At 48.7% G+C, this 14,780-nt stretch overlaps 2 protein-coding genes across 5 annotated transcripts in view; both read left to right on the forward strand.

Moving 5' to 3' along the window:
- Positions 1–14,780, forward strand: part of Lilli (AF4/FMR2 family member lilliputian) — a 139,580-nt gene that overhangs the window by 43,612 nt on the left and 81,188 nt on the right. Inside the window, exon 1 of one of the 4 annotated variants that reach the window (XM_076381527.1) lies at positions 6,809–6,978. The exons of the other annotated variants lie outside the window; for them this stretch is intronic. The gene's annotated coding sequence lies outside the window, so the exon portion shown is untranslated. Of the gene's footprint in view, positions 1–6,808; positions 6,979–14,780 lie in introns of those variants that run through there. 4 annotated transcript variants of the gene reach the window in all.
- Positions 4,318–4,908, forward strand: LOC143181145 (uncharacterized). Its single transcript, XM_076381401.1, has 2 exons — positions 4,318–4,688; positions 4,770–4,908. Exons 1-2 carry the CDS (start codon positions 4,321–4,323, stop codon positions 4,798–4,800), a joined length of 399 nt encoding a protein of 132 aa, XP_076237516.1. The 5' UTR covers positions 4,318–4,320; the 3' UTR covers positions 4,801–4,908.

Consider the following 14,780-nt stretch of genomic DNA (forward strand, 5'->3'; position numbering starts at 1 on the left):
TGGCCTATCGTTCCTGTCCATGTAGGGAATGTGTGCGTGTGTGTGTGCGTGTGTGTGTGTACGCGCACGCGCGCAGCCTCGCGGCGAAAAATACGTTGTCTCGCGCGAGTCGATCACCCGCATCGAAACCTGTTTGCTCGTCCAAATTAACGATACTTTCAGCGAGACGCTCAATCCGGACGGTTAATAGCGGCTGGCTTAATTGCGCTTGCGCGAGCAATTCGATAAGTCCTTATCTCCATTTAATAGGGATGGCGATCTCTCCAGGGGGATCGTAGGAACTTTTTCAAGGCTCTCAGACGACTGGATTTGCGCCGTCGTTTCCGAACGTGTTATACGATCGCGTCGAACCCCTGACTCACCCCTGGACTTCGAAACCCTATTCGCACTACGTCCCCCGGCTCTTTCTTCGCCACGCAATCAGGGTCGTTTCGCGGTCAAAAATGGCTGCACCAACCGGTCTGTACTTGTTCGATCGAAGTGTTGCTACTCGGCTGGCCTGATTGCACCGTAAATCGCGACCTCGTAGAGTTAATGGCGAACAATGTTGCCTTTTTTTCTCGAGTCCTTTGTTGCCTGCGATTAGTCATGGATCTTGGGCGACGCTATTGTTTTACAGTTGTCTATGGGTCCTTAAGAGTCATTAGGGTTTAATTGGTGCTTGGCTTTGTGTTGTTTATGCCAGTACAGGGTTACCGAGATAATTCCACGGCTTTGTTGCTGATTTCAAATGGAATGTGACGCGTTCCAATTTTCATTCTCGTACCAAGAATATAGTCGAGATAATTCAACTTGAATCTGTTCTTATCGATTGATCTGTCAAATTTTACGAGCATTGTAACTCAGTATTTTCACATGCGGGAATCGCAAACAAATATACCCGAGCTAATGTCGAACATTAACTGATCCATCAAGGACACCGAAATCGTTCCGAGGCATTCTGATCGTCAAAAATTGGCGCTACGCCCAATTCGCGACGTGATTGCAAAAATCGTGGAAACAAGTTGGATCGAGTCCGCTACGTGCGTATACGAGAGCTACCCAGCGCGTTTAACCATAAAACGAGACCCGTGCAGCCGCTCGTGCCGCGAAAATGATGTGTGGTCGATAACGCATTACGTTGTTATAAATACGCGCGCCGTTGACACGTGCGTGCCTAGATTGCGCGATAATAGCTAAGGTAGCCTCGGAGAAAGCCGACTGGGGATGTGTAATGACAGTTTAAAACTGGCTTGGAAATTGTGCAAGGACTGCAAATCTTGTTCTACTGTACTTCTTGATTAATACTAGAGCTGAAGGTTCTCTCTATCGAAAAGTCAACATATTTATATAGGTATATTTTGTGTTACGTACTCCATCTTGAAAATTTCTTATAGTTATTGCGATGAAATTATCATAATCTTTTTTACCTACAAATTTACATTCATTTGCAAATATAAATTAAGTGGTTTCCGCGATAGCGAGCATGTTAATTCTCAGACAGGAAGTTATAAGGACTCTATTTTGATCCATGCCTCGCCGTCTGATGTTTAAAATAACGATAGTAAATAAATTGGGTAAAGAAAGGGTATATAGGATTAAAAGGAAGAGATTGCCCAGAGAAGCTTTCTGTTTTGGAGCAGCCGAGTGCACACAACGTGATTTGGCGTCAAATAACAGTTGGCTGGCGATTCCGTAGCACGGAATTTCATTCTCCTTTCTCGTCCGATAGGAGCTACGACGCACGCGAGTGCTTCCGTTCGTCCCACCTCCGAGGTCCCTTTCTAGGTTCCAGCTTAGAAGATAGAAGAAGGACAGACACGATTACAGAGTAGGTCAGCGGTAGATTTCATATCCTCGGTGAAAAGAATAGCAAGAGACAGGAAACGGGCTGCCGCGATAGAAAAAAGTTACTCCTTTGCCTTTTGCCATCTCGACATCCCTGTCTCCAACCCTCGTAGGCCATCCACACTCGCGGTCGCTATTAAACGCCGGTTCTTCTTCGAACCGTGAACGTCGCATGAATTTCGTCAAAGGGTCCTCCATCGTTCGAGGGTCTCGGCGATATCGTTGAAGAACCTCGCCTCGCGAATTATTCTCTTCGCGTAGGTGCGTGTCGCCCCGTCAAAGAATATCCTTTCCAACCTTCCGCAGCGGTTGGGAAATTTCAAGTGGCTTGATCGCGGTCAAAGGAGAACTCGTTCTCGTGCTCGTGGCGTCCCGCGGCCGCGGCTTAACGCGACGGCGGAAAAGTTTCACCGAGCAAACGGCCAAGAAAGGTTTCAGCTAGAGTGAAAGACGCGTCCTCTCTCGTGCCTCCGCAGAAAAGAGTCGGTGGGTTTTAAGAAGCAAGAAGCCGCGAAGAGGAGACGTCTGGTGTTATCTGGGCCAATGGAACGCAACCTCGCACGCGCTGCTCCTCTTTCGCCTCGCTCGAACCAGCGTCAACTGCATTCGAGTCGCGAAGACGTCCTCGACACTGGATATCGCGCGCCGACTAATTGGCAAACTTGTAATTATAACCAAGTCGCCCATCTTCTCTCTTTCACGCCAATTGCTTGCTGTATCTTCTGCCGATCGACCGGGTCGAGGTAGTTGTCCACGAACCTCCACCCCAGGTTCTAATTATAAGAAGTGTCGAGGGGACGAGGGCGTGGGAGTCTATCAGCGTTTGTGTCATCGACGCCAGATCAAAATACCCTTACTTTCCAAGGCTGCACCGGATGGGTACCTCGGAAACTGAGAGCTAAGATCGTGAAGACTACTTTTATTTTCGTTGGCACATTACCGACTTGGATCTTGGTATTAGGCTGAAGCTTGGAATACAAGTGAACTGGAATTAGGAACCGAGGCTGCTTGGGGATTGGAATTGCAATGAACTTGGCTGGGAAGCTGTACAAAGTGGTTTGGGGGATTTTGGTATAGGGGACGATAACGCAAGCTTTGGGGAAGCTTGTGGGTTATGCAAAGCGGTAGCTAGTAGCAAACTTTATTAAGTATGTAAAAATCTTTTCAAACAATAATCTACAAAGTTGATCAGTTAATTCCAAGGTCGGTCGCACAATTATCGAAGAAATGTACAAGCTCGCAGCAGAAAGAAAAGCCGAGTCGCTTCTCTGGCGAGCCTGGGATAAAAATAATCCACTGACTAACATCTAGGTTTCGAGGACTATTATTATCCCGAATCTCTCCTCCAAGATAGGCGAGCGAAAAGAAATGTAGCGATCGTCGAAGCGCATCTGAGAATAATCGAAGCTCTTTATAAGTGGCTATGTTAGGAAGAAAACTGACTTTTCCAAAAAGGAGGAGCTTTCTGCCTTTTCGTGGACGGGCTTCATTTATTTTCGTAGCAATTCGAGCTCTATATCGAACGTCAACGGGTTCGCGGTATTCCTCACATTCCGTGAAGCGTTCTAACAGCCACGACACGCGTGCATTATCTCTTCCCATGGAAGAGTCGTTCCCCGAGCTTCATTTCCACGAATCCGAGGAAGCCGTGACTGTTTCGCGTACTCGCATTTTCCGCAGGTCCGTGATTCTGCTGACATCCACAAAGACGACTCGTCGCGTTGCATTTACTCGAATTTCACGGGCACCAGAGGCGAGAGAAGCACGCATCTCGGCTGGCTTGTCGGGACTACTTCGAAATTCATGCTGAACTTTGATTTCACTTACCATTCGGGAGACTTTGGGAGTATTTATCTGCACTGGACACATATAGCAAGGACACGTAATGAAAGTATGATATAACTTGACAGTGAAATGAAAAGATAATTAAGATCTTTGTGGCATCTCATAATCTTGCTGCTGAGAATAATATAGAACATCCACACATTAGCCCAGAATTGAAATGAAATTCTTCATCACCGCACCGATTACCTGCGCATTAGCATTCTGTCCAAGTGCTCCAGGGAGAATATCATATTTCCCAGGTTTCCAGTAAACGATACCGAAAAAAGGTGCTACGGTATGGAAAGGCCTGTCCCTGGCTCTCTAGGTATCCGCAAACTGAGAATAATAGAAGTAAGCGGCTCGTTTATGACCGGTATTAACTTGCCCGAATAATTCAGTAAACTGTTCACCTCGGCGACTGGGGGGTAAATAACTGCCTTCGCCTTCAGTCGCTGCAGCGGAAGAAGAAGCGAGGTAAGAAGAGTGCCAGAGGAGTGGTCGGGGAAAAGACAAACAACCGTCACTCGTGTTCTTTTTCTCCTCCATTTTTCCTCGATCGAGGAACAGAGCTGTTCAGAAGCAACACGGTCGAAGGTGGCGTAGGTCAGCACAGCAGATCAACCAGACAGTATGCTCGAGTTCGATTGTCAGCGAGGTGCTCGCCGACTCATGGAACCTCTGGGATTTCCCCAACATGCTAATTTAGCCGAGCGATCGACAGACGCCCAGCTTTTGATGGCTATCTCCATGAACGCTAGCGACCAATTCGTTGGACAAGCTTTCGCGATAACCCAGATACCGCGACGTCGGACGCCTTTTTTTTTCTTCCAATTGTTCGGCACAGAGGCAGCGATTATTATGCCACTGCTGTCGGATGAAGGAAGGGATCCGCCGCGGATTCAATTGAATTTTACATCCCTCTGTTTCGAGGGTATTATTTTAAAACAGGGGAATACCGATGGCGCGTGTTCTCGCAGGAGAGGGACGCTCAGAAGGGGATTTCGATGCGCGATAAAAATTCCCATAAAAGTTGGGAGGTGGGTATTGCACCGTGCCGCGGCGGCTTTTATGTCGTGAAACGTATCGGAAATTAATATGCCAATTTCCTCCGAAAACAGGCTTGGCACGGGCTCACCCCGGCCCATGTAAAGGGCTTTTGTCGGGAAATTAGCGAAACGCGGGAACCCGTGTTCGGAATGTCAAAGCGATTTAAACGCAATAATATACCTTGACTCGCGCCTGCAGCTGATTTTCGATTATTTCATTTGTTTATTTGGCCCTGGGTAACCGCAGAAGGACAATCTGATTTATTACGATTTAAATGAAAGTATCAAAGAAATGATATTTATTGAAAACACAGGACACAAGAACGCAATAATAAAAAAAGGAAGACTCGAACGAAAAAGCAGCATCTTTTTATCATCATGTCAGTGTTTGAAACTCGCTAAAAATGCGGTGGTTTCTTATTCACCGAACCTTTCGCATCAGTTCCTTCCATTTGGCAGCGGAGCATCGCGTTACGAAAAATTAGACGCGAAAGAGATATATCGCGGTAGTTCCAGGAACGGTGGAAAAACTGAAAACACGAGAGATTGGCTTTTGACGACGCGACCTCTGCCGGTGCGGGAAAGAAATTTCGCGCGCGCGCTAGTCAGTTTCCCGCCGCGGTGCTTCCTGGCTTTCGTCGTGAACGACGTCCGCAAACAAGTAAGGAACTCGAGCAGCAGCGTTACGAGTGTCACGGTAGTAGTCCATTGCTATTATGATCGTGCGGCAATGCGCCTGGCGGCTTCCGCGCAAGGCGGCGTGTCGGTCGACCGAAGAGGAGGAATAGTATCGTAGGAATAGGCGGCGGTGGCGGCGGAGGAGTAGGGGGTGGAGAGTAGGTTGCGCGCGCGGCCATTTTGATAATCTCCCACTCCTCTGTCTCGCTCTCCGCTCCTTGCTTCTCCTCCTCTCCTCTCTCCTCTCAGTCTCTCTTTTCCACTCATCCGACAACCCTTCCATCTCTCTCCACGCCCGTCTCGCTCTCCGTGTCTCGCCGTCTCTCTCCGACTCTCGCGTGTGTACGCACACCAACCTTTCCACCCGTACGTGAGCACAGACACGAGGAGGCCCTGGCGAGGGAGAAAGACGGAGAGCGAGAAAGCAGCGAGGTGAGGGAGGGGTGGTTGGTGCACCGAGAGGATCGGTGCGTACTTTTTTTCTCGCGGCTTGTAGTGCATGGCGAGCTTTTGCGGGAAAAGAGCGTGTGCAGAGGAGAGTCGCCCCCGTGGTCGCTAGTGTCGCGATTTCCCTTCCTTCTCTCTCTCGCTCTTCCTCATTCGCTCTCCGTCTCGGTCGGTAGAGGAGCTCGCTCGCGCGCTCGCGCGCGCACACCGTGGCTCACACCGTGGCTCCCGGCGTGTCTACGCGCGTGGCCGCCCCTGTGTTGGTGCCTCCGTCTATCCATCTCGCTCCTTCGGCTCTCCCTCTCCTCGTCTCGACCGGAAGGTGCCAGTTTCTCGTCGACGATCGTCTCGTGCACACTCGCGCTACGTCGTCGCCGTTTCGTGAATCGTCGCTCCGCTCGGACCTGCTCTCCCCGTCGTCGCGCAGTATTCTAGCTCGCCGGACGCGGATGTGCGATGTAAACAAATTGGACGGCGAGCCTCGTGACCCTCGGGCCCGAATTTCGAGAGGAAAAGGAGCCGAGCAGCGCGCGTGCTGCCCCGTTCGTGTCGTTCTCGAGACCAGTGCAAGTAAACAAAGAATGTTGCCGCGTCAAGGAGACTGGCCGCGATCACTGTGTAATTCGTCGCCGCGGCTGTTGTTGCGCTCTCGCCTCGCGTCGCGTCCTTCTTCCAACTTTTTGCCGCGATAGTCGGCCGTCGTCGTCGTCGCCGCCGCCACCGCTGCCGCTGCCGCCGCCGCTGCCGCCGCCGCCGCCGCCGCCGCCGCGACGCTTCCTGCCGTCGTCGCTTTCGCGCTTCCACTGCGGCCAGCCGAAGAAAGGTGTCGACATTGAAGGATGGTGTATGATACGTGTGCCTTTATCTCTGCTTGGTGAGCCGTTGCGCACGGCGTGTGTGTTTTTCCACGAGCGGGAGCGCGCGCTTCTGGATTAGCCGCTCCTCTCGTGCGCTCCAAACGTCCACGAAAGAATGAGAGTGTTTGTCCGCGCGATACTCGCGTCGCTAACGGCGAGTCATCTTCGACCCGTACCCCCGATCTCGATTCTCGGTACCTCTGGTGAATCTGGTGATCCTAGTTCTAGTGACAACTCTTTCATAGGATTATTTTTGGATACTGCGACGACCGACCTGCTCGTACGTTCTTGAACGAACGGTGAGTACTCTTCGTCATCGAAGTTTCTATTCGTTTCTATTCGTCATCGAAGATAGTAATAGAATCGCAAATCCATACAATGGACGTGTTTTCCTCGTTTCAGAAGAATTAGTTCCGCGATGCATCACGACATCCTCGATCGCGTGTTACTTGAACTCTTTTTCTGCCTCCCATCCTAGTTTTTTCCACGATAGCACTTTTAGAGAAAGGTATGACGCTGCTTTCGTGACCGGGGCTTTGGTTTCGTGACCATGGCACGGAGGAAATGTAGACGTCTCCCTCGACTGGAAAATTGTTGTCGATATCTGTGATACAGCTCTCAATAAGGAATTTCGTTTAAAACCTCTGGAATCGGCCAGAAGAGCAACGCTGTTTATCGGTGACCGATGACTCGAAGCTAGATTTCGCTCGATGTAAATATAACGCGCTACGCCGTGTGTAAACGCGGCGAGCGCTCGGCGAGCGCTCGGCGAGCGAGTTCGCAGCAGAGCGTTTCGCGGTAATTCCAGAAAATTATCGACAGATGCTCGCGCGTAAAAACCTCTCCGCCGGCCACGGTGGCGGCCATGTTCGAAACCGCTGGTCGGAAGATATATTTCGATTTCGTCGCGTACCACGTGCCGCCATTTTTTCTCTCAACGTACAAACATCGTATTACTTTAGTGCGCTTTCCTTTGACGTTCGGTGTTGTTGTCGATTGATCGGCAGGTCATTTGAGTTGGTATTTGTACGAGTAATTTTATCAACCTTTTTATCAACCCGTGAGATTTGCTCAGGACAACAACAACGGGCCGCTTCGATACTAGAACGTGCCTGTGCCAAGCTATGATTCACGGTCCCTACCTGTAAGACCTACTTACGAAGGTATCCGAATAGCGCACGTCCACGTGAAAGATAACGCAAGTAATATCATTTCTTGCAATTAGGAAGTATATGTAAACAAAGATAATATTGGCATAGATACTTAGGAATTTGCTTAAAACTTATTTCAAATTCACTCGTGGTTATTTTAGTTTCTGGAGGACACTGTTTATATTCGACGTTCTTTGAAATGTCGTACTTGTGATTCGATCGAAAAACTTGGAGTAGGTAACATGTGCAATGCGCAGAAAGAATGCAAAGTCGGTTCTGCTACGTTTCGTCGACTATCCGACTTGGTCCGCGAAGTTAATCCTGTTATTTCACGAACGCCTATACTCTTACATAAATTCTGCTTTTCCATTAGAGGGCGCTTCGTAGCTCGATAATAAAATTCATGAGGAGAGATAAAAAAGTCTAGTCGTGCGTTCGTAAGTTCGCGAGCGAGATATTTTTAAGATATTCGGTTTTCGGTATTTTGCGTCGAAGGAAACCGATTCATAACATAGATATATTCGTTTCAGGGGCATTACCATGATACTAGATTTCAGTTATTCAAGGATACTTGTAATCGCACGAAAAGAGTTGAACTTGTAACCCGAAACACTAAATCTGGAATGCCGTGTGTGTACAAACAAATCTACAAAAATTCCTCCATATTATATCATATAATCGTAAAACTTCCTGCATATAAATCGTCACGAAATGTAAAGAAATAGTTTTCGAAATTTTAGTCTGGAAACCTCGAGCTCGGCGATTGTTTTGATGGAATGTGTTTTGAACATTGTCGAGGAATTCTCTTCGCCATGATTTATCTTCGCAGCGACGCGATAAATCTATCCTTTCCACTTTTCTTCGCCAAAGCCGAGCGTTCTCCGATGACGTCACGAGTTTAACCTAAACGTGACTCAACAGTTAGCAGAGGGGCAGGGAGGATTTCGGGAAGTACAATTTGACGGTACATCGTGAAGAAATTTTGCGACTATTCGTCATTCTGTCGCTCTCACTCCGTTCCACTCTGGCGCTCTCTCTTCCCTCTGCCTGTCGCGTCGCGGCGCGCGCTAACTTCGGATTACGTAAGTGACAGAGAGCGCTGCTACCAAAGAGCCTTGGTTTCCTTTTAAAAATGGCCGTCCACTGGCCCGAGTAGCATCATCTCGTGTCGAAAACATCGGCCGTTCTACGCCGCGGAACGCTGCCGCGGCTCTCCGAGAACATTCGAGGGTTTGTGCGCTCGATTTTCGCGGAATTATCGGCACGGGCGACCTCGATGCGTTTCCACGTTGATAAATAGCAACAATAACGCGTTTGCTACGAAGTCGAGGCCAGGGCGACTCATTAACGCCACTTTTTACCAATACTTTGTTTTTCTTTTATGAAATATGGTTTGTTTATAATCTTCTCGTGAAGTCAATAGACCTGTCAGAGTAGGAAGAATAACTGCTACGATTATTTATTGGTTATAGGTTTTTAAAGATATTGCGACCGTTATGGAAACCTATTATCTCGGCAAATAGACACACTTCAGTTCTTGATATATACGGTGTCAGTATCATTGTCTATATAGAAACAAAAATTTCACTGTTTGATCTCTCCTATAGAAACAGAGTCCCTATCAGAACTGCAGCAATCAATTTATCGATAATCACAGCTCAATGGCCGAACCATGGACACGATATCGATATGCTCCCCCATGATTCTCTGGCAGACGTAGAAAATATTATCGAAGGAATCCGATTCATCCAGTGCGCGATTTGTTGGGCCAAAGTTCGAGCGAATACGACGACGCATTTGGCGCTCCAGTGTCGAAGCTGGAAGGAAAAGAAATTCGCGAGAAGTTGGCGGAACATCGTTATTGGATGCTGACTTCTCGGTAGCTCAAAGGGGAGCAGCTTTGCATCTCCTCCGCGCGATGATATCGAGTTTATAGTAAAATTCCGAGGAAGGTAATAAAGAGGAAGCGGCACGAGAAAGTATCGACGACTTCTGGGCGGAGTCAATTTGTCGGCTCATCCGTTGCGAGCGTCGACTTCGATTCGTAGGACGGGGAAGATATACGAGCAAGGGAATCGGCATCCAGCAACGCATTTTTGCGGCGAGATTAGAGTCGCGATAACGGCTGATAATAGGCTTAATCGGCGATAACGAGCAGCGGAACGACGATAAAATTCGCCGCGGAGCATCGACGTTTCGAGATGTTAATTTCCTATTGCGCGAAACGCAAACGGATATCGCGTCGATATTCAATCGTGCCCGCTAATATCGAGGGAAAGTTTTTTGCACGGGCGCCGGTTTCGTCGTTCGTTAAATTGCCCAATGCCCCCCGGCGGCCACGTTCCCGTATTTCCCGTTCCCCTTAAAACGTCGGTAATTAATTGAATCGCGCTCCTCGATCGTTTCACGCGAGAGCCCGATAGAAAATATCGGCGATTAAGCGCGGAAATTGGCGTCACAGATAACGCGCTTTTCTTTTCAATCGGCCGTGCACGTTTTATCTTTCGTTCGGAAACTATTTACGTATCAAATATTATTTCGCTCGTCGAAGGTCGAACGAGCGAATCGTTAATCTTTTATCGATATTGCTTTAACGCTGGTCGTTTGTTGATCTCGTGGTTTATTTAATGCGTCCACAGAGCCTGCGCACGCAACGAATTCGCTCGCGTGCCTGATTTACAGCGGGAAAGTGTGTTCAAAACTCGCGCAAGCAGCGCGTCGTGACGCGATGGGTGGGACAAAAGGGGCAGTCGGACGTTTAAAAAAGAGCAACAATGTTCTGAGGAACGAGCGTCATCGATGCTGACGTTTGTTTCTTTTCTGCCACAAGTTGGCAAACATTCGGCGACGCCGATGCTGGTTAAATATGCTGCCGCAGTCGGCCGACCGTTTCTCGTTTCCTTTTTATAGGCTGTGCTGTTAGGCGAGCCATTACGTAATGGTTATCGACAATGGGCAAGACGCAACTCCGTCCAGGCGGCTTCGGTTCTCGAGTCGGGATGACATTGCGAAGCGACCAGGCTTGACATTATCGTCGCGTCGACCCCGCTGAGCGTCGTCGAAACGAGGGAAAAATCGAGCCGAAGACTGGCCGAGGACCGTTCTTGAACTTTGACCGAGTTACGTGCCATTAGTTGCTCGACTGGCCGCGCGTTCCAACTAATTCCAAAAGTTTTTTATCCGTTCAGCAGCGTCTGGAAACGTTTTTCGAGCTTGTCGAACGAGTTGTCGAAGGGCAAAGTACCGTGGATGCCTCGACGGAATAAATCAAAAGCTTCGTCGTGCTGGAGGGCAAGTTGTTCTTCACGTTGAGAGGGAATAATTGATAACAAATTGTTAGTGGCTTTTTTACCTGGAGACCACTGGATGAATAGTAGTTTTACCTTAAAAGCTGTTGCCCGGTATCGACCAAGATTCTAGGTAATAAAATTCGCGAGTGTTTCAACATTGACGCAGTACCGAGTGGCATATTTGATATTCTCGAGCGGTTTGAGCGTTCGAGGAAAGTGGACGTGCTCGTGACGTCGATCGATTGAATATATTTATCGAACATAGTTAGGAATGCGAGATACACTGTGGCGAGTGCTAGTACCTCGTAACATTTGTTTAGATAACAACATTGTGTCGTTTTATCGAAGCAGCAATATTCTCGACAACTTTTCAATTTTAGGAAATTCCGCCACGTTGGGGCATATCAACTTATCCGGGAGATCTGAGATCAGTCTTTATCATTATTTGTTACGTAGAGGTAGCGTCATAAATCAAAGTACTCGAATATAAAGACCTGATTTTATTTTCAACTCCACGTCCATATAAATCCACGAAAGTGTAAATAAGGTTGAAGCGCGTTCATAAAGACGAGTGCTCGACAGAATCCCGAGAAAAATGACGTCGAGCTGTAAAATCCATCAAAGCAACGAGCAATTCCTCTGTCGTCTATCGCTGCGTTGGATCCGTTCAAGGAGATTAGCGTGCGCGCGCGAGCATAGAACGAAACGCGGCTTTCGAAGGTTTGTCGTACCGCGAAACGATGTCAGTGTGTCAGTGTCAATGGAACAGAGTCATTGGGTTTGCCGATTGCGATTCAACAGGAAAATGGTTTCGCGGCGTGACAGCTCACGTCGGAGAGCTGTCGCCTCGCGAAAACATTCGAATCTCAGCCAGTGGAACATTCCTTCGCGAGCGATCTTTGATCCTCTCGCGATAACCTTCTCTCAAAATCGAATCGCGAAAGGAGTCGAGGAGAAACTGAGATTTTCCTACCGCAACGCGTTTCAACGCGTTTGCTTCGAATCGTAACAGGAATCGATCACAGATCGATGGATCATTTCATCTCTCGCTAATCGTAATTGCGAGCCAATGCAATCGGTAATTAAGAACCGCAAGTGAGGAGGAAACAAGGATAGGGGGAGTGATTACGGCGCGAGAGAAAGAGAGAGAGAAAGAGAGAGAGAAAGAGAGGGAAAAGACCGTCGAATCGGCGGGAATTTGCGACCGCGCAATCCGACATTTAGCCTTCGTCGGCTCAAAATAAACGCGACAACTCACTCGCTCCCCTCTTCCACCCTCTGCTCCCTCCCCGCTCGCCCCTCTCCGTCCATCTTTATCCCTTGTCGATCTTCTCTCTGTTTCCTTCTCGTTCTCCCGCACGAATACTTTCGCTCTCTCGGTCGCGTTTATTACCGAGCACCTAGCCTAAGCTTGAATCCAATTCACCACACGTACGGCCACGTGCGTGCATCGCTGCCGTCGTGTGCGTGCGCGCCAACGCGCTCGTTACTCTTTCGCGCGCTCGTTTAAATGTATACATGCGAGTGGGTACTCTGTTGGATGTCTAGAGGATAATATAGCAGGAGAGTATGGGTGAGCAGGCTCTCTCTGGGACCTTTTGTTGGCTCCCCTGAGAATCGATAGATATTGGAAGATACGTGTATTTTTCGCATTAACTTTTAATTACGAAGAGCGTAAGAGTTTGTCTCATGGAAGCGAAGATCCATTCGCGAGATGTTATTGAAATTATACACCGAATGTCAAAGTGTTTCTCGATCGAAGATTATCATACTTTCCGCGACGAATCCTCATTTCCATACAATCGAAAAAACGAATACGCTTCTTTATAGACGCTCGACCGTGTTCTCTTAACCACGAGCTCTTATTTTCCTCGAGCTAAAGGTTAACAATCTTCGCACCTCGTGTTGTATGACAAACTTGAGTAATTTATTCGAAAACTAAATTTAAGACCCTCTGCGGTAAAAGGTCGGGGGCAGTCGTGGGCGGGCCAAGGGTCGGTAACTCCCACGTTGTGAATATAGCATGATACTGTATAAAATGGAACGATAAGTCCGTGAAACACGCTGCTTTCCTGGATTTCCATCGGAGAGCAGCGTTTCACATGCAACTGGATGATAGCGCGTCACAGGTTGCTCGAGCGTCACTGCTGACGTCGATCGATCCTAAACCGGTACGCGTTACACATCTGCGCGTTTTCCCAGAGACGTTGCAAAACGCGGGAAATCTGCTGATCTGTCGGGGATCGAGACGATACACGATCATCGGAGCCTGGCCGATTCGTTCGACCAGATCGACGTCGGACTCTCCAGTTGATTAACGAGAATGCCGCCGTGCGCGCAGCTTATTCGAAACGGATCCAGCGCCACTTTTCATTTAGGATTCATATTTGTCACGGTTGCGCGTGTGTGTCGCGGACGCCAGGAGTGTTTCCAATTAAAAAGGACACTTCGCCACGATCGGAGGATTCAATTGGGTCGAGAGCGATAGGTATATGAATTTTTTTGTTCAGTAAATACACCCGAGCGATGCGCTATCGAGAATCGAAAGGTCGGGGGCGCGTTAACCGATTTCCCGCTGGAGAGGGAGACCGCCACCTGGAATCCGTCAGCGTCGTACGCGAATTATCGACCGGTATGAAAAGGGCAGAACACGGTTGATAGTTCGTCGTAAAACATGGTCGCGCGATGTGTTTTATTGACCGACAGAGGAGAGACCTGTTCGCTTCAGCCCCGATAACGTAATAATCCTTTATCGCGCGATTGAAGAGGACACAGGCCAGGCGGAAAGCCGGGAATATACCCTTTGATGGCCGGGCTTGTTCTTTCCCCCAGAACGTCGGTGACGTTTTTACGAACCGACCACGTGAATCGATACGAGTCGACGCGGATCAGCGAACAGCTCGAAAAATATTTTCGCTCGTCTTTGTCCGTTCACCGCGACGTCGACGGGGCCCTTGTCGCGGTCGAACTGTGCCTCGCCGACGACAAATGAAAATGGGAATTTTATCTGCCGACTTAGAGCATACCAACCGGCGAAGTAGATTAATTTCGTAAAACGATCCTCGCCTCGATCGACCGTTCGAACAGAACGGTTGATACGGGAGGATAGAAAGTGGAACGATCAAGTGGAAACCGACGTCGGATCAATTGGTTTTGCTTTCCGTCGATTGCCTCTCCTCGTCCCTCTTTTTCCCCCGTATTTGTCACGAATCGCGACTGATACAACAGACCTTTCCAATCGTTCCTTCTTCGTTACCATTTCAAATGGACCACGATTAACGCGGGTTAATTATTTCCGGGCGGCGATGTTCCGTCCCCGGGGCGGATCGGTTTCTCGCTAAACGATTCGCTCGGGAAACCCCTGCCAGTCATCCGATTACAGACGTTTGCATAGCTCAAAAATCCCAGTTAATTTGTTCTCTCGGTTGTCGGTGCCCTCGTTGCTCCACTTTCGGAAGACTCGTTGGATTCGCGGAAGCTTCTTCACTGTTATATTAAACAGGGGAATGGGTCTGTAATATCTCGCACACAGTCTATCAACGGGTTTATAAATAGACGTTTATCAGGCCAAGTTCTTCGCTCAGGGGGACGAGAGATCGGGTGTTGGACCATAACGTTAAAATTGCTCATTTGATTCTACCCTGATATGCACGTAGACAC

The sequence above is a fragment of the Calliopsis andreniformis genome, chromosome 6 (genome assembly GCF_051401765.1).
Source record: "Calliopsis andreniformis isolate RMS-2024a chromosome 6, iyCalAndr_principal, whole genome shotgun sequence".
Classification (NCBI taxonomy): Eukaryota; Metazoa; Arthropoda; class Insecta; order Hymenoptera; family Andrenidae; genus Calliopsis; species Calliopsis andreniformis.

Bases quoted from the DNA above. Each gene is read 5' to 3' on its own strand.
- LOC143181145 (XM_076381401.1), top strand. From the start codon at position 4,321: ATGGAACCTCTGGGATTTCCCCAACATGCTAATTTAGCCGAGCGATCG. The intron at 4,689-4,769 runs GTGGGTATTGCA...CTCCGAAAACAG, and splicing joins ATTCCCATAAAAGTTGGGAG to GCTTGGCACGGGCTCACCCC.